This window comes from Rousettus aegyptiacus, unplaced genomic scaffold (assembly GCF_014176215.1).
Source record: "Rousettus aegyptiacus isolate mRouAeg1 unplaced genomic scaffold, mRouAeg1.p scaffold_m13_p_1, whole genome shotgun sequence".
Taxonomy (NCBI): Eukaryota; Metazoa; Chordata; class Mammalia; order Chiroptera; family Pteropodidae; genus Rousettus; species Rousettus aegyptiacus.
This window is the reverse complement of record NW_023416284.1, coordinates 16,424,911-16,446,471: the sequence shown is the minus strand read 5'-3', so window position 1 is coordinate 16,446,471 and position 21,561 is coordinate 16,424,911. Positions and strand designations below refer to the sequence as shown.

Genomic DNA, 21,561 nt, shown 5'->3' with positions numbered 1-21,561 from the left:
CATGCGTGAAACTCTACTGGCACCATATAGACAGCGCCATATTAAATATGCAGTATCGGCAGCAATACCCTGACATGAGAGATGTGACAAAACACAGGGGTACCAGGCTAATCACAAGTTAAATGCTTTTATTGGGAAACGAGAATGCGTAAGGGCTTAAGACTTCAATCCCCCTACCCACCAAATCTATAGGAACATACATTGCTCTGAACTCCATGTCCTTTTATTGCAAAGGACACACCTCTGCTTTCTACCCTACTAAAAAGCCAGTTTTTCAGGTCTTTTGTTCCACAAAAAGCCGGATGTCTGCCTGTTGAGTCAGACCTCAATGTGCCTAACAAGTTTGGCTTTCCATAACATACTTATCACAGGCAAAGTTCAATCAATCCAGCCCCAGTTCTCTGGGGGTTGGGGGGCGGGGGGTGGGCTGGGCTTTAGAATTCAGGACTCGCATTCTCAGTTCTCCTGAAAGGGCGTACCCAACAGGTTAGCTTGTAGCAGAACTGCTGAAAGAATTACAGCACTGCCCCTGAAGTGGAAAGAGCTCTTCTCCTGAGTTTGCTCTCCTCTAAGCATAATCCTGCTGAGAGATGGGAAGTGAGGATCAGCCCACTCAGTGCCCTGCCAGTTCCAAGGAAGCAGCAGGCCAGGCAGAATTTCCTCACGTGTTTCCAACGTGTTTCATGCATTTTATTGCTCATCTACCATGCAGATCAAAAACGCTGGAGTGGGTCCAACTATTTCACACAGAATCTCACACTCCAGGCTGGCTACAGCCCCGAAAGCCTTCGTTTCTTCACTTGAAATACTGCCCAATGTTATTTTGGGATGTGACCTGATAGAGGAAGCCCATAGGGACTCCATGACGATAACCGTTCCAGCTGTGATTGGTTGCCCAGTCCCAGAGAGTGCCAGCATGGGTTTGTCAGGCTCTGCTGACAAACAGAACTCAGCAGCTAACACCTTCTCTTCACACCACAACAAAACCATGCCCGAAATCACACAACCCATACCTCATTGGCAGGGCCGGGGTAGGGGGGGGGGGGGGGTGGGGGTGGGAGGAGAAAAGTGCTAGTGCTCACACAGGAAGGGCTGCAAGCTCTAACATGAACTGGCTGTCTGATGAAGCATATTTTCAAGCCAAAAGACACCAGATCAGTGTTGGACAAGGGGGGGTTTAAACGATCCTCCAACAGAGCCTCATGGGGATGACCTCAGTTCATTTTGCTGAGCAGATTAAATAAGATCAACAGGAAAATCTAAAGAACAGTCTCATGGCAATGCTCAGATTCAGGTTTTTCTTATAAACTTGGCTGAATCCTTGAGAAATAGAGCTTTTGTAACCCCCAGATGGAGTTCTTGTATTCTCAGTTGTGAAGAGCTTTTGCCAAGTTATGCTGACTACTACTACTGGCAGGGAAACCACCCACCAAGAGAGCCAGGTAAATCCTACACACATGCTTGTAGTGGTGAGAACCTTGCAACTCAGCCATCCATACTCACTTAAATGATGCTTCTTGAATGAAAAAGCACAGCCTGAAATGACCAAATTTGCACTAGCAATTTGTCAAGTATTTTTCTAGCCTAACAAATCCATGACCATGGCAGGAGGATGGCTGCTCCCACACTGGAGAATGGGAAGAAAAACTGATGAACACAGAGAAGGTTAGGAAACCTAACCTTTGAAGAAAGGCAGAAGGTAGGAAAGGAGGCAACAGCTTCGACAAACTTTAAAGAAAAGAGTAAGACAAACTTAATTACATAGGAACCACTTAAGACACACATATTTGGGGAGACCTGGTTTTTCCATAAAACCTTTAACCAACAAAGTCAACAGTCAGGTAAAGAAGAGACTACCTCTATCAAACACTTCTAAAAAATATCGAGTACAATAAAGTTTCGTCACAGGTTCTCTTTTTTTCCTCCTCATTCTTTGCAAAATGGAAGGAAGGGCAATCTGACCTACCCCAGACTGGTAGGGGGTCCAGAGTACAGAAATGCTGTACTGTTCTTCCAATGAGTGGTCTCAGCTCAACAGATTAACTGGGATCCTGCCTAGAGACCAGACTAGCTACTGCCAGCTAAAATGCCACGAATGAATCAACATGCAGAATAGGCTGCCTCCTGCTACTGGTGGTATTTCCAAGCCAGGGGTTAAGCAGGTGGTAAGGAAGGGGAAAGAAGAGACACAGAAGGCTAAGACTGTCATTTTAGCTTAGGATCAAGCACCACCTCCTGTATGAACTACACTCACTATTTAGAATAGCATAAACTGCTCTAGGAAAGGCTCGGGAACTCTATTTCCTAATCTCTCACCCCAAGTTTCCAAAACCCCTCATCAAACTCCTTCTTCCCTTTTTCTAAAATAGGCTATTCTTCTGGGGATAATGGATCATTTCTTCCTGGTACTTTCTGGCTGCCTGGTGAGGGGATGCACAGTAGAGAAGGGTCAAACTCTTCTTGACTTCAGAATGTTTTTTCAGGACTTACCTCCAAGAGAAAATTCCCTATATACACATATCGGAATTCAAAAATAAAGCTTTGGGAGACCAAATCCCCAAATTCAAAGGACAATGAAAAGAGGAATAAAGCAAGTCCCTTTGTGTCTCCCTCCTGAAAGGAAGAACTGACACACATAAGTGACCATCAAGAGTTCGATTCTAAGGTTTGTGGCTGAATCACATTTAGTTCTCACAGTTGTCTGCTGATGTAGGTATCAACCCCATTTTAACAAAGAAGCAGGAAGCTCAGAAGTTAAATGACTTGCCAAAGGGCAGAGAGCTATTAATTACACGGAAGAACGGGGGTTTAAACCCGTATTCCTCTGATTCCAAAGCCTGCACTCTTTCTAACATAAGGTGGAAGCTTGCCACTATAGAAGGCTAGGTGCTATGCTCCAAACAAGGTCAGGCAACAACCTGTCTCTGGACACGCTGGGTAATTAGCTGACAGGCTAATCTCACTTAGCTTCTCTGTCAGGGAAAGACTAAAAACTACCAACTCTGCAAGTCTATGTGCTTCTTCTTTCTTAGCCACTCTTCCAATAAACCACTCTTGCTTTCTAAACCTTTCATGGTTTACTTCAAATCAGCCCTTTCACCTTAACTCTCTTAATTTGAACTTACTTTTTCTACACTAAAGGGTATAGTACTTTTTCTCACCTCTGGATCCTTAGGAGGACACTTTACTACGTACAGGGGTGAGGGGCAGGAGAGAGTGATTTACAATTTAAGGAGGCAAGCAGGAAATTAAGTTCCAGGAGGGTAAGAAGTATCAGGTCTCTATTGGTATTCATATTGGATGTGTTCTAATCCTATTATCAAGCACAAGGGTATGGGGGAGGGGGTGGTGGCATGAGCAGGAGCCAAAATATCCCTGGCTTTGAGTGTCCTCATCTCAGGAAATTTCAAACCCTGACACTTTCTTCCTCACCCAGCCCTGCAACCTTTCCCTTCCAAACCTTCAGGATAAATGGCCTGGGCCTTGTTTAGGGACTCCATTCCCAAACTACAAAATGGTAAAGCTCTTTTCTGGGGGCAAAATCCAAGCAAGCTTTAATGCCCTGCCCATAGCCAGGCTCCAACGATGGGGCAACAGAACTCTCTTTGAACAACAGAGCAGGGTGACCCATTTCCCAGCCAAAGAGGAGAAATGGGTAGACTACCAATTGCCTGACATTGCACTTCAGGTGCAGCAACTACAGACTAAAATCATATTCTGCCTTGGAAATTTCAAAGACGAGAAAAGCTTTGTGAGGGCAAAGCCTCCATAGTCTCTCCAAAGCTCCTCTAGGCCAATGTTACGGGACTGATGGCACTGTGCTGAATTTGCCCTTTTCCCACTAGCCTGTGAGACCAGAGCAAGGCCGGGCTATATTCTCCTGTTATGAGTGACCAGAAAAATGTCAGGCACCAGAAGACTAAATGCTTGATAATGGTGTTCAGCCAATAATATACTCAAAGGCATACTCTTCAGCTCTTTAGACCTAATCTTTATTAGTCCTCTCTTTCCTTTAATCATTGCCCCGCCCTAAACCTGTACCTTAATTCTAGACCTCCATTAGGGAGGGACCCTTGGGTGCTAGCAACAAGGGAACTGACTGCTATCTAAAACTGAAAAGTGCATCCCAGAATGGGCCATGGCCACTTGGGTAAGAGCTCTTGACAGAACTGCAGTGCAGGGAAGGAACGGCTGTAAAGGAGGCTGTCAGGAGGTGGGGCTCTGTGTCGCTGGAGCAATTTCAATCTAATTACAAAAATACAAGAACCTGCTGTTCTAATCCACCCTAGCAAAATCTCTTGAGATGGGTCTGACCCTTTGGGTGGAGGCTGAAGGTATTGCTGAGGTGTAAAAGGGTAAGAAGAAAGATTGTTGTGCTGCCTGCATTCCTGCGGTGTGAGCCCCTGCAAAGAGCAGCTCAGCCACTGCAGCAGCCATTGATTTTCCAGGGGTCGATATTCTGCTCCCACAGATCTGCTCGGCTAGAGGTTTAATCACATTGAGTGCTTCTGCTCAACATCTCTCCTGCACTTCCCCCTCCCCAAACCAATAAAACAAACACCAAACACAATGAGAGTTGGCAATAGATGGATGGTGCTCCCCATAGCTGGCCCCCATCCCCAGAGAAATTCTAAGCAACACATCTGAGGGAACCAAAGCTACATGGGCAGTCCACAGGAAGCTGCAGGGACAGATCCACAGGCTCCAGAAAACATTGTAATCCCTTGACCAATACTCCCATACAGACCCCTCCTAATAATTCAAAGATAAAAAAAGAAAAAAAGATTTACATTTAAAAACTCAGGTTCCTAACTTGTTTTTTTTTAAAAAAATCCTAGAACTCCCACAGGGCACTAATCAGTTAAAACCTTGCTTTCATTTGTCACAGTCCCCACCAAACCTGCAAAATACCATGTTACCTACCTGACCAGCCTACTGTGACACACACTCCTCCCCTGCAAAGGCTTCTCATTTGGTCCAGGAAAGATGTGTCTGTCATCTAAGTCAGAAATCACCTCTTGACCAAAAATGTACAGTGATTGATTTAAGGGTCACTAACTAACAGATACTTCATTCCAAATATGAAAGAAAGAAAGAAAGAAACTGGGTCAGAGCTGGACCTGGGTTAGAGCAGTCAAGAGCAGTGCATATTTATGGAATAGGACTGTTCTAATACCAGCAGGAAATGAACACAGTAAAGCTAGAGAAGGGAGAGAAGTTAGGAACTCCCAAACTTTCTCTAAGTCAAGCATTCCCTGTTAAGAAAGCCAACCACACAGACCTTGTTCCATCATGATCATCAGCTTGAATCCTAGAACTTGAGTGAGGAGGCCAGAAAAAGGGGAGAGGAAAGAACACAAAAGAAAGCAGAGTTCTAGGCATGAGAAGTATAAGGGGAAGGAGCATTGCCTTGGGCTTCCACCTCATTTGGCTGTTCCTCAGAATTATAGCAACGAGAAGGCAAGCAAGGATGTAATAATGTACATAACTGGGAAAGGCAAAATTGGCACTGTGCTGAACATACAGCTTAGACCAAGGTCTGGTCTGGATTGGATTATTTTCTTGGTTTCGTATTTGAAGCCCTAAATTTACATTTGCCAGTGGTCTTCCCTATCACAGGCCTACTTGGCTTTTTTATTTGGAACTTGGTTTTTCTCCTACCTTCCTCAAAATGTCAGGAAATGACCTTCACTCATCTCAGTTAACAATAGTCAATATTCTTCCCAATCAAAGCTGGCCTTAAGGGACAAGTTTGCTGACTTTCACTCTAGCCTTCAACTCCTAGTTCATACCTTCAACAAGGCATGGTTTCTTAGCTTTAGCTTCCTTGGGAAAGGTCAAATGGGAAGGAAGTGAGCTAACAGCTTGGAGGTGAGTTCTGCCTCATAGCAATCAGAGATTATGTCACAATACCAGACAATTCCATGCTGATACCAAGTAGGGATGGTGGAACAGGTTTAGGCCACAGAAGTGAATGGAGCAAGAGATCAAGCACTGGTCCCCAAAGAGACAACACTAGATCACATACTAGTTTCATCACAGCTTGCAGGTAGAACATCAAACACTATTACATGAGAAATATATATATGAAAAAAAAACAACAGCTAATTCCATGCTTGATTTATCAGGTATGTTAACAGAGTTCCACATCTAGGGGTCCTCTCCTCTGGACCAAGTTTAGAAGAACAAATTCTCATTCTGGTGTAGAGTAGTTTCATCAAGGATAACATTTCCAGGAGGACTTGGTTTACATATAGTGTTCAAAAAGCTCAACTCCCCGCCCCTGAAAGAAATAGCTTGGCAATCATATCTGGGCTGGCTTTCTGATTTTGGTTGGTCTTTTGGAGAACAACAATGGCAGCTTTGCAGAAAGCACCAACAGAAGAGAAAGAGAAAGGGGGATGGGTAAAGAAAAGCCATTATCACCAAGGAAACTGAATTCATCCGTATGTTGATTCAGGAATTTCAGAAATATCTTAGTTTTGGGGGTTTCTTCCTTCCAAAGTAAATGCTTTCTACATCTCCTAGACAATAGGCCTAAATCTGGAAACTACAGTATCACTACTTTTGCCAGGAAATCTCAACCCTACATCTTTCCGTACCTTCCTTCCTTCATCTCCAAAGAGAAAAGAAAATGGAAGACAAAAGTTTTTTTTTCCTGAATATGGCATTCTTAATATAATTTTTTGCTGATTGTTTATAGGAATTGGTCCCACTAGTAAAAGCACTGGCCTAGAAGTTAAGAAATTCAGTGTTCCCATTTACTGAATGGCCTTGGGCAAGTCCTTTACCCTTATGGGGCCTTAGGTTCCTCTTATGTAAAGGGGGTGGGGTGGGGTGGGGTGGGAGGGAGGGGTGATGTTTGTGTCAGTGTGGTAAATATTCTGTGGATTAGCTCCTGCAGTCTCCAGTCTATTCTTTTCCCAATTGTGATTAAAATGCTGGAAACTACATTTCCCAGAATCCTTTGCAGATGAGTTTGGATACAATTCAGGTTCTACTAATTAGAAGCAGCCTCGAGATTAGATCAAAGTATAGCAGAGACCATATTTCTGTCTCCTTCATTTGTTTCTGCAGGAGCATTTTGGTTTCATCTTCCAGTTAACTGGGTGACGATTCTGGAAGCAGCAGCTGCTGCTGCTTCTTGATTCCAGTTTACAGATCCCTGGATAGCAGGTTTAGAGCAATCAACCTGATAGTAGCTCACAAGTAGGAGTTCCCCTGGTGGGTCAAATCTAGGTCTAAGTTCTGTTTCTTAAGGAGAAGCCTAGGGGCTGCTCCTTCAATCCTTCTAACAGTTTTATAAGCCCAATTTCCAGTATTAAATCCCTCTCTATTAAATATATGTAGGCCTAGTGTTCAGTATAGAAACCACTCTATCTGACACAGTATTATCAGATGCTCCCAAAAAAGTGGTTGTGAAGGAAAGAGAACACAATTATTCATAAAGCATATTCTCTGCTAAGCCAGTGTCTTCTGGGAAAAATAGACGAGATGGAGGAGTCTTAGAACATTTGTCCAGGACAACCACCTTCGCTCCTTCCCTGTACCTTCTCCCTCCTACTCTAAGCTGTGAGGAGGTTGAACTGCTCACACGAGATGGAAGGTTGAGTCAGCAAGGCTTTCCTTTTCATCCCTATTTTCTCTAAAAGCTTTTACTCTGCTGAGGATAGCATTACTTGCCCAATCCAAAATAAGTATTCCCTGGTCTTCAGAGAGAGTTGGGCTAGAAAGAGTACCAAGTGATTTCCTCAGCAGCAGGAAATGTTTATAAGTTCCAGGTGCAAAAGAAGCAGGGCACACCAGTCCTGACAGCCCTGTGCAGCTAATGAGTGAACATAAGTTTAGCTTGCACAAACTTCCAGCTTATCCTCTTATACCAATTTTTGGCAACCACTACTAGCTTCCTATAACAGGGTTTGGGATAAACTAAAAAACAAGGTCAAATCCAAGTGGTATGCTTGGAGAGGGAGAGGTGCTTCCCACCAGTCCTCAGTAGGTAACTGACCCCAGGAGCTCTCACACCAGAGGTAAGGGTTTAATTAGTATTCAGACTGAAGTTGTTCTGAAGAAAACAAAAGGTTCCGGCAAGAGGACAAGAGGAATCTGTGTGAGACACACAAGCAGGAAGCGGAGCTGAGCCACCAGTTACTAGAATAGAAACAGGAAATGGGCCCAGGAACAAGCATACAGTAATCTGCTGCAAGCAGCACAGGCTCCAGCAGGCACCAGGCAGTATCAGGGCCAGAGCAGCATGACTAAGGTGGAAAAGCGGATTGGTTAGCCCTGCCAGAGAACCAGCTTTCTAGAAAAGGGATGGCTACTTGCAGAGGGTACATGCTGCTCTGAGCAGTCTGAGCAGATATGACAGAAGGAGGCGGGAATTTCCTCTTTTCCTTTTGCAGACTTTGTGAGAACATCTGGGCTATAATTCAAGGGGAACAAGCACAGATACACAGTCAGATCTAAAGAAAACAAGTCATCAACCTCAGAACAGCCTAGCTTCTCTGGGTTCCAAAACTGCTTGTGGCATTTCTGATATCCCTTTGAAAATAAGCTATCAAAAACCTAGGCAAAAACCATTGGCCTTGCCTCATTCATTATGATGAAATATGACAAAAAAGAACACAAACGGTATAAAATTCAAATCCTTCAAACATTTGAATTTTTTAAGTCTTTAAAGGATTTGTGTCTATGGTCACACCGCCCTGAATGTGCCCGATCTCGTCTGATCTCCAAAGTTAAGCAGGGTCACGCCTGGTCTGGTTAGTACTTGGATGGGAGACCACCTAAGAATACCAGGTGCTGTAGGTGTTTAAAAAAAAAAAAATTGTCACTCCCCCCAGAAAACCTAGATGACAAAAAGCTGGCCCTCAAGCGCAGGTAGGTAACAAGAACCTACAGGCTACTCAACAAAGGTTTACTGAGTATCTCCCTGATGCAGGTGTCAGATACAGACCTAAGTTCTCAGAGGTACCAGCATAATGTCACCATGAAGAAACTGCTTGAAGAAAATGGGGAAGGAGTCCCGAGAGAAGGTATTTATTTCAGCTAGGTTTTGAAGCCAAAGCAGACATTTTCTGGGCATTAAAAAAGAGAATTGGCTGGGGGGCAGGGGGTGAAGGGAGTGGGGGATGGGAGGACAACCCACAATGACAACTTAAGCAAAAGAAAATGGCAGGAAGGACCAAGAGTTGTAAAGAGCTTAAGGTATACCTGTGTGGCTGGAGATCGGGTCTGGACTGCAGGAATGGTGTGCAAGGGCGCCCAAAGCACCCAAAATACAACTGGTGGTGGTCTCCCGCTCCCATCCCCCCACACTCAGAGATTATTTAAACTTTACTAGACATAGTTGGTAAAATTAATTGTATTCCAAAATCCCCAGATTTGAAAACTTTACACTCAGCTCTCAGGGTCTAAGTTCTTGCTTCTAAATTATTAGACAAATGATCACCTGGGGATCTTGCTAACAGCGTTGGATTTTATAAAGCTGGGGTGGGGCCCAAGAATCTGCTTTTCTAGCAAACTCCCAGGTGATGTCTGCGCTACTAGATAATGGACCGCATTTTTTCAGAACATGGATATGACTGATTAAGTTAGCCTGAGGACACTGTGTTCTGAGAAAGGCACAGAATAGGTCTTGCTCTCATCCAACACAAGGGAAACAAAAGAATCAAACTCTTGTCAACTTTCCATTGTTTGGAGTAATTTCCTAGGTGGTTAGTTCCTCTAGCAGGCCTCCCCTGCCCTATGGATCTAGCCATCTTCCCTTTCCCATCTCTTCTTATCCCTCAGCTGCCCTTTTCACAACTCGTCTGTGTCTCCATCACAAGGAGATCTGGGAAAACACAAGTGAAATGGAAATCCATTTAAACTCCTTTAAGGACAAGTCTAATTAAATGCTAAATAGCAAAGAGGTTGAGGCTTTTGGCTAAACATCAAGAGAGGATTGGACGGACCAACTCTTCTGCTGGGTGGGAGGCTACAGGAAGTATCTGATATCAGATAGAGCTAGATTCAAATCCTGGTTCTAACCCTTATAGTTTCTTCTCACGTAAAACAGGAGTGATTACTCAGTATATTTCAATTCCTGCCCTTCTAGGATTGGTGTAGTCTGTAGCTCCTTTCCGGGCCTCACTCCTGCCCTCTAAGATTCAGATTCTACAGGAACAACATAGTTCTCTCCCATTTCCACTTTCCAGATCCTTGTAACCCAAACTCTCAGGGTCTGAGAACATCACAGTAGTAAAACACTGCTAATAGCTACTATGTTTTAAGTGAAATCTAAAGAAAGGCTTGGAAAACAAAGTCATACAAGAATATCTATAATTTAACAGGCATTAAAAATCTTAATCCTGTTCTCCACCTTACTCCTGGCATCAATACCCTCCACTCCTACCTAAACAGAGGAAATAAGTATGATCTAGATCTTCAACAGCAGCCTCTAGGACTTTTTCAGTTAAGTTCATAGTGTCCCTTTATAAGAGTGGTGCCCAACCTTTTTTGCACCAGGGACCAGTGTTCCTAGCACTGAGGAGTGGCTGCAAACAGATGAAGGTTCACTCACACATCTGCCTGCGCTCACCTCCTGCTGTGTGGTCGGGTTCCTAACAGGCCATGGACCAATATCGGTCTGTGGGCCGGGGGTTGGGGATTCCTGCCTTGTAACTCAGTGAGTGGCCTTGATTCCTTTCTCTCCTGACTCCTGAAAGATGTACCCATTTATACCCTAATATTCTGCCATCATCTTCACCCTGCTATCTATCTGCCTTATACATATGCAGGTCTTGTGATGAGCTGAAGGCATTTGGGTCGACTCAGCTGCCTCCCCCTTCAATGCCTTTCAAGAGTGCTTTTAATCTTGACACCTTTCCCTTGCTGTTTCATTTCCTCCAGTCTTCAGATATCAGGTCCTCTCTCTACCTAAGAAGGATCCCAGTAGCCTGCTTCATGAAAACCCAACTTTATATTTCTTGAAATATAAATCTGATGTGGCCATCTTCCTCCCTTCCTTGATTTTCAAAAATATGACACAATCCTGATCCTCCTCCAATCTCTCCAACCATATGCTGGAGTGCTTCTACATGGTAACTGCAGGCACTGTCCAGGCCTCCATCTGGCTCATCTCTCCATACTCCGTGGCCTGGGAGGCTTGCACATTTTGTGGTTTAACTATTAACTACTATACAGACAACTCTCAAGCTCTATTCAGACTCAATTCTTGACTCAAATTTCAGTCTCCTATATCTAACTAGTTACTAAACATTTGTTTTTAGATATCTCGCTAAAGGGAACTTCTCGAAAATGAGTCTTCCTATTAATCTTTCTATTTCTGCCAATGAGATTTCTGTCTTTTCCCCACCAGTCAATCAAGATCATCAAATTTTCTACCCAATAGAGTCTACTTATATTCAGTTTTGCAGATTCTTTCCTGCACACCTCACGAATAGGACTATGTAGCTATGCAAATGAGACAGAGGTGCAAAACTCCATACATCTTGCCAGAAGTATTTCAACAGTTTAACATATCCCCTTTTCAGACTCTCCCCCTTTTCAAACCATACTAAACAATTGTTTTTGTAAAACATGTTGTGAGATCAAATCCAAATGCCTTATTATTAGCCCATCAGGGTCCTAATCTGTGATATCTAGTTTTCCTGCCTGTCGCTCCCCACCCCAAGAAGCTTGATCCTGACTACCCCCCAAACATCATCTATTTTGCACCGCCCCCCTCCCCAACCTGGCCTCTGTTCAGGCTGTACTTTTCCCTTCCAACCACCCAAGTACATCCATACATGGCTTACTCTAAATTTCTGCCATATCTTCCCTCGACTATTTGGACATAAATGGATCACTGACTTCATCAAACTCTGATAGCACAGTGTAACATTCAGGTGCACATTCTTCTACTTATTTCACTAATGAAACAGAGGAGGATCCTTGAGAGTAGTGACCATGTCATGTTCAAAAGCACAGATTTAAGAGTTCAGGTTACCTCAGAAGTCACCAAAGTCCAATCCTTGCCTAATGCCTACTTGCCTTCTATATAACATCTACAGCAAACAGTGCACAAGGCTTTACTCTAAGGACAGAGAGCCTACCTACTCAAAAATTTTTTTTTAATAGCCTCATCCTCCAGATTACAAAAGAACTTATATGTCACCCTTGGACTTAAACCTATAGGCAACAGGTAGCAAGGGCTTTTAAAACAGTAATGTTAGTTGCCAGGTTTGATGTTTTAAGATGATCACTCTGGTAATTATGTTGAGGACAGACTCAGAAGGAAAAGAAACAACAGGAGATTGTGGCACGACACGAGGGAGAGATAACAGGGGCCTGAAAAAAAGGCAGAGGGGAAGGACAGAGGAAAGCAGATTCAAAAGCCATTACTGAGGTAGACTAGGGTTTGGTGACCAACTTATGGAAGGGATCCATTAATGGTCACCAGAGAGGAAGTCTCCCAGGGAGATGCTGACAGTGCAAAGGATGCCTTAACTCAGGAATAAACTGCACTGAGGCTGCAGCTGCAGGTGGTTGTTCTCTCTCAAGTCTCTTCTTTCCACCATTTTCAACCGACAATCTTTCCTCCAGATCACCGAGAGACAAACTGTGGTGTAAGTCACTACAATTATTCAAGTTACCACTGGCTTCCTAGTCAGGTAATTTTTTGCTTCCCTTTTCTAAGGACTACCTAATCTCACTGTTATTCAAGTATGGTATCTGCAACTTCAGCACCACCTGGGACCTTGCTGGAAATGCAAATTCCTGTGTCCCAGCGCACATCTACTGAGTCAGAATCTCTCTGCCTAGAGGTCAGTATGTTTTAATTAATCTCCAGATGATTCTTAATGCATGCTAAAGTTTGAGAAACACAAATTTAGCTGACCTCTCCAGATCAGGGCTTTTACTCCTATATCCATTTTCTACCACTGAACAGAAACCCTATCCTAGGTACACTTTTAAGGCTAAAATGTAAATTTACAAATGTGCCTCACTAGGAAAATTTGGGAAGTATTCATTTTTTCTATGAAAACCATACACTTGACTTGGAAGACTCACTTAAATAGAAACTTTTAAAGATACAAATCCAGGTCATTCTCAAAAAAATGACTATAATAATGAAATCATATACCAATTTTCGGAGTCCCTTAAAGATTTTGCCCCAAAAGAAAGAAAATTAAAGAGTTAATGCAACACCTGGAGATTTGCTCACCCACCCCTTATAAGAAGATATAAGGTACAGTGGCAGCTGTTTTACAAAATAGATGTCAAATCCTAATCCCAACTTTTTCCTAAGCCACTGTTAGGAAATACAAATAAATCAATCTATCCTAAAATGGAGTTTGGTCCTTCCCATAACAGTCTAATATCTGCCTTGCCCTAGCAGTGAAAACAACAATCTGGTAATATGGTTGTGCTGTCCCATCAGCAAAACTTTCTAGATGAGCAATGTAATGGATACTGCTCAAGTTCATTAGTTCAATGAGTCGGAGCCTACTAGATACCAGGCACTATACTGGCAATGAGCAAGACAGAGCAAGTCAGCCCTCACTGAGCTTGCATTAAATAATGTGAAATTACACTTGAGTTAAGCATTGATAAAATCATGGGGTATTAAGACAGTCTGTTATAGCAAAGGAACCTGACATAGTTTGGACTAGTGAATCTTTGCCAAGGCTGCAAATCAGAATCACCGGGGACAGCTTCTAACATACCAAAGCCCAAGCCCCACCCAAAATTAAACCAATCGGAACTCTGACAACCCTGGTCATTGATTTTAAAAATCATTCTCTCCCCAGGTAATTATAACATCCAGCCAAGGTAGAGAACCACTGGTCTTGGGAGTCATATGGCAGGTGTAGGGGCATAGTGGTGAATAATATAGTATCTGCCCTCCAGGAGCTTACCATCTAGTAGAAGAGACCCACATAAGTAGAGGTGTTTCTCTGGGTCTAAGGATATGTGAGCCCAGAGAGCTACATAAGGTGTTTTCACCTATGTCAGCAAGATTTGGTTTCTAAACTTGAGTACTCAGACACTGAATTATTCTTTGTACTTTTTTATGTCTTAAATATTGCAGGTTTTAATAAAATAAGAATTGCCTTTAGTCAGTGAAGACATCATAGAAGTTATTTAAGCTATTATTGAGGAAGTTTTCTGAGGAAATGATCTTGAAGATGTAGTCTGAAATATGAACTGGAGGAGATCAAAGGAAACGTATATTAGGCGAAGAGAAAAGTGTGTGCAAAGGTCTGGAAGTAGAAAAAAGCATGGGGCCTTAGAGAAAAAGAAAGCTGAGGGCAAGGCAGAAAGTGAAAAAGGATGAAGTAGAGGTTCTCAAAGTGACATCCCTAGCAGCATCAAGGAATCTGTTAGAAATGCAAATTCTCAGGCCTCACTCCTGGCCTAGTGAGTCAGAAAGTGGAGCAGTAGGGGCAGGGGAGGAGGGGAGAATAGCCTAGGTAATATTAAGGATTTGAGATTTTATTCCTAGATTAATGAAAAATAATTGAGAGATTTTTAAATAGAGGTATGACATAATCAGGATAATAGCAGCTAAATAGTTTGGCATTAATAGTTGAGCAAAAACTCTTCAAAATCTAATTTTTGTAATAATCAGGATCAGAAACCATACAGTCTTTAAATCAAGGGTCTCACAATGCCTTTAGGGCTAAGTGGTAAGGTGAATGAATGAATGAAGAGGGGGATGCGGAAACTGAAGGACCTGCCCTCCAGTCAGCCTAGCACCTGCTCTAGAGCCAAACACAAGTCGGTGTCTGAGAGAAGGAATACACCAGCAAACCTCAGGATCCTTTTACAGAGCTGCTCAAAAAAGGAGAGGGCCCTTTGTAGAGAATCTTGACTTCTTTCTTCAGATGTGTCTGTTTTCCAGCCTGGCTAGGCGAATCTGGCATCAAACCAAAATTTCAAAGAAAAATCACCTTTTGTTTCTTGGTCCAAGCAGCAGAAGGATAAAAAGCAATTCAACAAACAAGATGCCAATAATCTAGTCAGCTCACCTCCCACATGGAGCTTCTACCACAGACCAAATGACCCATTTGGATGAATCTACAGTAGAAGCCTGAACTTGGGAATGCTCCTTGTGATAGACTGCCCAGGAACAACCCTCCCTTGGGTCCAAGAAGCTGCCAGCACCTTCACTTCAGTGGGTCAAATCAGAAGCTTTAAATCCAATAGTACAAGGCTCTCAAGCCCTTAGAAAACATGCAATGTGTTTATATGCTAGCCTTCTCAAGACTAAAAAATACCAACTACAGTTCTATCAAAGGGTCACTAGGAGCAAGGAACAACTTTCTGATGGGTACGAACTTATAGCACCAGCAGAAATTCATCAATTCGGGTTCTTGCCACAATAGCACCTCACCCAGATTTAGCCACAGACCATAGATGACGAGGGAGTGGTCACACATTTTTGACTGAATCAGGTTAAAAAGCACATTCCAGTGAAGGTCAGGATGCAGAAAAGGATTGCAACACACATTAATGAGAAGGGAACAAAGGGAAATTACTTTATTCAGACACTTCCTCTCCCAATTTCTCAGCTGAGAAAGTCAACAGTCTCAAAAGTCCAATCTGACTGTGGCTATTCATCCTGGCTGCGAAGCCAGTAACAGGTGTGGAGGGACTCCACAGACCTTGCTCTACGAAGGTTATGGCTCAGAGATTTTAAGCGGAAACTAGGAGAGGCTTCATGATGAAGAGAGTCCCTGCCTCCTACCTATTCCTTAAAGATCCAGAAACCATTTTCTCCCAAGTGAGAAAAACTAAAGAGATAGGCTTCAATTCCAAGCACAATCACAATTTTAAGACTCTTGTCTATGCATGTGTGATGAATTTCTACTTCCTAACTGAAACAGGGTTTGTAATGGAGGGTTTGCTACCTACTGTTTTACTAGATTTCAGAGCAGCTCATCTTATTCATGTGCCCAGGAGATTAATTTTCAGAATGTGAGTGACCTGCCACATGTAGTGGCAGAGCTAAGACTAAGAGTAAATGTTCCCAAAACCAACCTACTATTAAATAGTTGGTGCGAACTGCCTTTCAGGTATCAAGTACAGTGCTTATGCCTTGGGAGATGATGATGGTAGTAGATAAAATTTATGAAATGCTGACAATGTACCAGTACCCTCCCTATATTAACCTCTTAAATGTTAATAACAACCCCCATGAAGTGGGTACTGTTAGGTTCATTTTACAGATGTGAAAACTAAGGCATGGGAGAGGTTAAGCAACTTGCCCAAGGCTCAGATTTAGTGGCAGCGTCAAAATGCAGACCCAGGAGGTCTAACTCAAGAGCCCAAGCTCTTAACAGACTATACTGCCTTCCTCAGGATACGGTCAGTCCATTCCATACACACTAATCAGGCATCTGGGCACTAACCACTCTATTAAACAAAAGCACCTATTCACACAAAACACCCACCAGAAAAACTGCTTTTATTCTGCCCATGCTCAGTGTAACGATCCATGTTGAATGTACCCCAGAGCCTACCTCTCTTCGCTAAACACTGAGACAAAAACCTAAAAACTAAGCCCTTGATAGTGAGGTAAACAAACAAACCCACAGACTTCTCTTAAGTTTGATGGAGAGCAGACAGGGCTTCTTCCAACATCTCCATTCTTCTCTGTCCCTCACCCAGGTCCATGCCTATAAGCCCAAGATTTAAAAACGAAAACAAAGCAAAACAAAACAAAACAAAACAAAACTCTAAACAGAGATCACAAACCTATTTCCTGGGCAAGAAGCCAAAACAGTCACTCTACAAGGTCAGTCCATAAATTCCTATTCAGAAAATTGAACCTGGCTTCAAGGACTAGCTCATTGTTCATTTAGCTTAATATCATCAAAACATCCAACCAGAAACCGGTTTTCTTTGCTTTCCTCTTTGCCCCCATCATCTTGTGGAGGGTGGCAGGAATACTCACAGGCAAGCTTGAGGGTCTTGACTGAAGACTCAGGTTCATATCTTCTTGCCCTCCTTTACTAGAGGTCATTGAGGGGGTTGAGGATGCCTGAGACCCAAATGAATCTTGAGATAACTCCTAAAACAAGAAAAACAAAGGCTGTGAAGGCCTAAACCAGGAGAACTTTATTCATGGTTGAAAGGGCTAAGGACTCTCTCACACAGGGGAAGCTGGGTGCAATAAACTGCCCAATTGTGCACAATATCATCTGAAGGCAGAAAAATACAAGGTGTGGGTCTCCACACAAAAATGTCAACGGCGGATATAAGACTCTTTCTGATGGCACTATTGACCATTTATCATCACCCCTTGGGGTTAAATGCTAGTCTGTCCAACTACAAGTTATATCTATCAAGGAATGAGACCAATTGATTAAAAAACAAAAAACAAAAACAGAACACTCATGCTAGAACCTTTGCATTAAAATGACTACCATTTCCTTCTAAGGCATCACCTTGGGATGAGATATTTTTCCAACAATGCCACCAATGCACAAAATCTTTAGTGGATCTGTGACATCACTCAGGTATTTCTCATCTTTTTGTTCTTTAAAGAATAAAGCCCAAATTGTTATTTTTAGCCTTCATCATCTACCTTGTTCACAGACATGGCTACAAATGAATTTTAGCTATTTCCAAAAATCATATCCACCCTCAAAAAATAAAAGGATTTGCCACCACTGAGAATAGTCTGAAGGGATCTAAAATATTTTGAGCAACAGCAGAATGATATGGCAGCCAAAACGAATGTACAGTACAGCCTCCTAAAATGATTGCTTAAAAAAAAAAGACCAAACTTACTTGGATGCTCAAGTTCTGAATGCTAGTTAAAAAAAAAAAAATTAGTCCTATTATCTTCAATTTATCTGTTTATGCAACTTTCCATTGCCCTATTTCTTTATCAGTAAAGAGAGCTACAGGTTTTTATGCAGTTAAGGTTATGTCTTTATTAGTTCGATCAATCCAGTTAGCACGTTTATCTAGAATTTAATTGGTTTTTAAGTGCACTTTAGAGAACCAATTTGTATGGCAAAGTTCTTATGACACCAACCACCAAGCTGTCTGTGGTCACACATAGGGAAGGGAAAGAGGCAGAAGCATCTTACCTGTGGTGGAGGGAAGCGTTGCTGGGAATAGGCAGTTTGCTGTGACTGCTGAGACTGGGGCTGAGGGTATGCAGCCTGCTGGGAGAGCGTCGAGGATGCGGGCTGCTGAGGTTGCTGCTGCTGGTAGGGAGACTGTGCCTGCGGCTGTGAGTAGGGGGGCTGGCTCTGGGGATGCTGCTGGGTTGTAGACTGCTGGGAGGGGTACGGAGTTGGAGACTGTTGATGTGGAGGCTGTGATGGCTGCTGGGAATATGGAGGCTGAGCAGACTGGAGCTGTGGTGGCTGAGACTGTTGCTGCTGCTGATATGAAGGTTGGGCATGAGGGGTCTGGGATGGTGGTTGCTGGGAGTAGGGTGGCTGCTGCTGCTGGGGGTGAGGACTTTGCTGGTTGTAATATGGAGTCTGGCCCTGCTGACCATACCCGCTGGGGCCTTGCTGTCCGTAAGGAGGAATCTGTAGGAAAAGAAAGGATACTTTTAAGCAGCGACTCTTCTGGATGAAGAAAGGTGAGATAGATATTCTGTCAAAAGCTATGCCCTAAGAATGGATGCAGAAAGGCAAGACAAGCCTTACACTTGGAAGGCTGAAGGTTTTTCTACCATCCTTCTCTACAATGACCCAGGAAGAAGAGCCAAGCTGGGTTATTAGTTGGTTTGTTTACAAGTAGACTGCATTCATCCACAGAAAATTTACAGTATTTAATATTTGGGCAACTCATAAAAGTTAAGAGCAGCTGTTTTTACCAATGAGCCTACTCTTTTTTTATCACAGCCTAGACTGTTTTTATAAGCACTAGGAATCTGTATCCTAGTCACAATGAATAGTCAACAGCAGCTTGGCTCAGCCAACTGAAAACCTAGGGTTTAGTAATTCAGACAGTGTGCAAATCACTAAGCTATTCTGGTTCTCTTTTTCATTTAATCCTCATTCAAAAATATTTGAGAGCCTGCTTGCTTCCTTGTACCAGACACTGTCCTAGGCACTGGAAATACATTTGGTAAGTAGGCAAAAACAAAACAACAATAACAAAAAAAAATAGCAACAATATCCACCTCATCCCTCCATTTCCTTATTGACAATAAAGTGACAGTATCCCATTTTTTATATATAAAGGCATATTTTGCTTATAAGTTTTAAAGTAAATTTAGGTTTTATATTTGTCCCTCACCATTATCAGTATGAGTATCACTAAATATAAATGGTACAAAAAGCTATCGAAATAAGAAATGACAATAAAAAGATAATGGTGTGGATGGCCAAACAAAAGGTGGGAAATCTTAATGTTTGTAACAACACTGTTAACATCTTGACTGTTCAATCTTCCCTTTTTCTTCTATCCCCAGTTCCTCCTAAACATTCATTCTAAACCAGACAGCTATATATTGAAAGTCTTGAGAAAGGTGAAAGGCCTCTTCTGTCCCCAGGGTACATGTTATGAATGGTTTTTCTTGCTAGTAGTGGATAGGTGCTCAGCCACTGCCTTTCTTTCCACCTCCTTTGGAGATTATCACTCGTAAGTACAAGCAGGCCAGCCAGGTCAAAGAAGACAAGATATGTACAGCATGTGGCCAGGGAGCAGTTAGTTTTCCTTCGAGCACACCTGGGATGGTGCCTACAATCTTAGCCTTGTAAGCAGAATGCTGTAACTAACTGAGTCAGTTGGCCTATCCTCCTTTCAAGAGGTTTGGAAGCCAAAGCACATTTTGATTCTATAGCTCAAGACCAGATCGTAGACAGATTAAGGCTTAAGGTAATCAGAGTCACCTGCTGTGCATAAGAGAGGCCGCCCATGGTATTCTGCGCCCGGCCCTGCATGGTCATAGGGTACCGCTGCGGGGTCTGGGACCCATATGGCTGTCCTGGGTACCCATGTCCTTGCTGCGGTCCTGATGGAGGTCCCTGTTGTTGCGAGTATGGGTTAGTTCCTCCATATGGCTGAGGTCTCATCTTGCCCATCTGATCCATAGGACTGGATGGCTACAAAATAAAGAGCATCTCATTAACCTGAAGCTTTTGTGGCCTCGGGCCAATATGAACATAAACCCAAGCATACAGGTCTATATGCCACATAGGAAAACAGTTACTATGAATAAGTAATGATATAGACTTTGTAACCCTTGGGCAAGTGATTTAACCTTCCTCAGAACCTTGATTTTATCACACGTGAAATAAAAATACCACCAGTTTGTGACATTATCTTGTAAGCTATTTACTACTAAGTGTGGTACTACTCGAGATCCAAGGGACAGGTCAGGTGTGGAGCAATGAATATATACTCCATGGTGTCGAAAATCAGGACAAAGGCCTTGAAGTTGGGAAAGGATGGTGCTGTTAAACTCTGCCATGATCTTGTTCAACACCAAAACTGATGCTTCAATAGTGTGGCTGGTAAGTCAATGCATAAGCATCTAGATGTTTCTATCCTTTAAACAGAGGAATATTTTTTCCTTGCACATCTCTAGCTTGTTTGCACTATGGCCTGAGCACTGAAATTTATGCTTTCTTCCAAATAGGTGACATGGCTAAGTAAGTTACAGTTGTTGGGGAACTATGACTTTAGATTTTAGAGTCTTGTGCATCTCAACTGAAAAGTTCATCTCCTTTAATATTCAAGAGTTTGTGGGTATTAGGAGGATAGAACTTTAGTCCCTTTAAAGAATAAGATACAGAAGTATAGCATAGCACCAATGATAAAAGTTCAAAGTCCAATTCACAGGTATTTGGCTGCAAACATAGCTTTCTTTTAGCTCTTTGTGGAGCAAAAGGTTCAATGCGCTTGTTCACTTTTTAGCATAACTTTATCCTACTGGAGCCCCCGCACACTTTTCCCTGCCAGAGGTGCCTACCTATATCTACTGGTGGTATGGACAGAAGTGGGGAGTTTCTCAAAGCACCTTAAATAGAGACATCCAAGTTGGAGAGAAGGCCTAAACCTGACATAAAACTTGAAAATTGAATCTTAAAATGGAGGGTAGGGAGTAGATATTAATACTCTGAGCCTGAATATCATTAATTCTCAAATTAAGAAGTTCAGTGGTTCTCAAACTTTAGCATGCATAGAAATCACCTGGAGGGCTTGTTAAACCACATATTCTGGGACTCACCCCCAGAGTCTGATTCTGTAGGTTCAGGGTCAGGCCTAGGGTATGCATTTCTAACAGTTCCCAGGAGATGCTGCTGCTGCTGCTGGTCGAGGGACCTCACATTTAGAACCACAGGTCTAGTAATTATACCTAGGGTCCCTTTTAGTTCTGTTATTCCATAATAAATTATAACTTAAAGTTTATAAGACCTTAAAAATAATAATAAAAACCCCTCTGAAATAAGGAGAAGCGGTCAAACAATTAGTTGTCTGTACATGTCTTTTTGTTTTTTGGCAGACCACTACTGGTCTGTGGCCTGGGGGTTCAGGACCCTTGATCTAGAGAAACACTACTCAGTAAAATTTTCTGGGATGTGTGACTCTTAA

General features: G+C 42.7%; 1 protein-coding gene and 1 pseudogene across 1 annotated transcript in view; one reads left to right on the top strand and one right to left on the bottom strand.

Moving 5' to 3' along the window:
• The window catches only part of ARID1A (AT-rich interaction domain 1A), a 62,696-nt gene that overhangs the window by 18,825 nt on the left and 22,310 nt on the right, over nucleotides 1–21,561 (bottom strand). The window contains exons 2-4 of the mRNA XM_016131998.2: nucleotides 19,857–20,069; nucleotides 18,093–18,545; nucleotides 16,949–17,065 (exon numbers count right to left, since the gene is read on the bottom strand). Of these exons, the coding sequence (XP_015987484.2) occupies nucleotides 16,949–17,065; nucleotides 18,093–18,545; nucleotides 19,857–20,069 (783 nt within the window). The remainder of the gene's footprint in view (nucleotides 1–16,948; nucleotides 17,066–18,092; nucleotides 18,546–19,856; nucleotides 20,070–21,561) is intronic.
• Nucleotides 8,691–8,814, top strand: LOC118605479 (annotated as a pseudogene).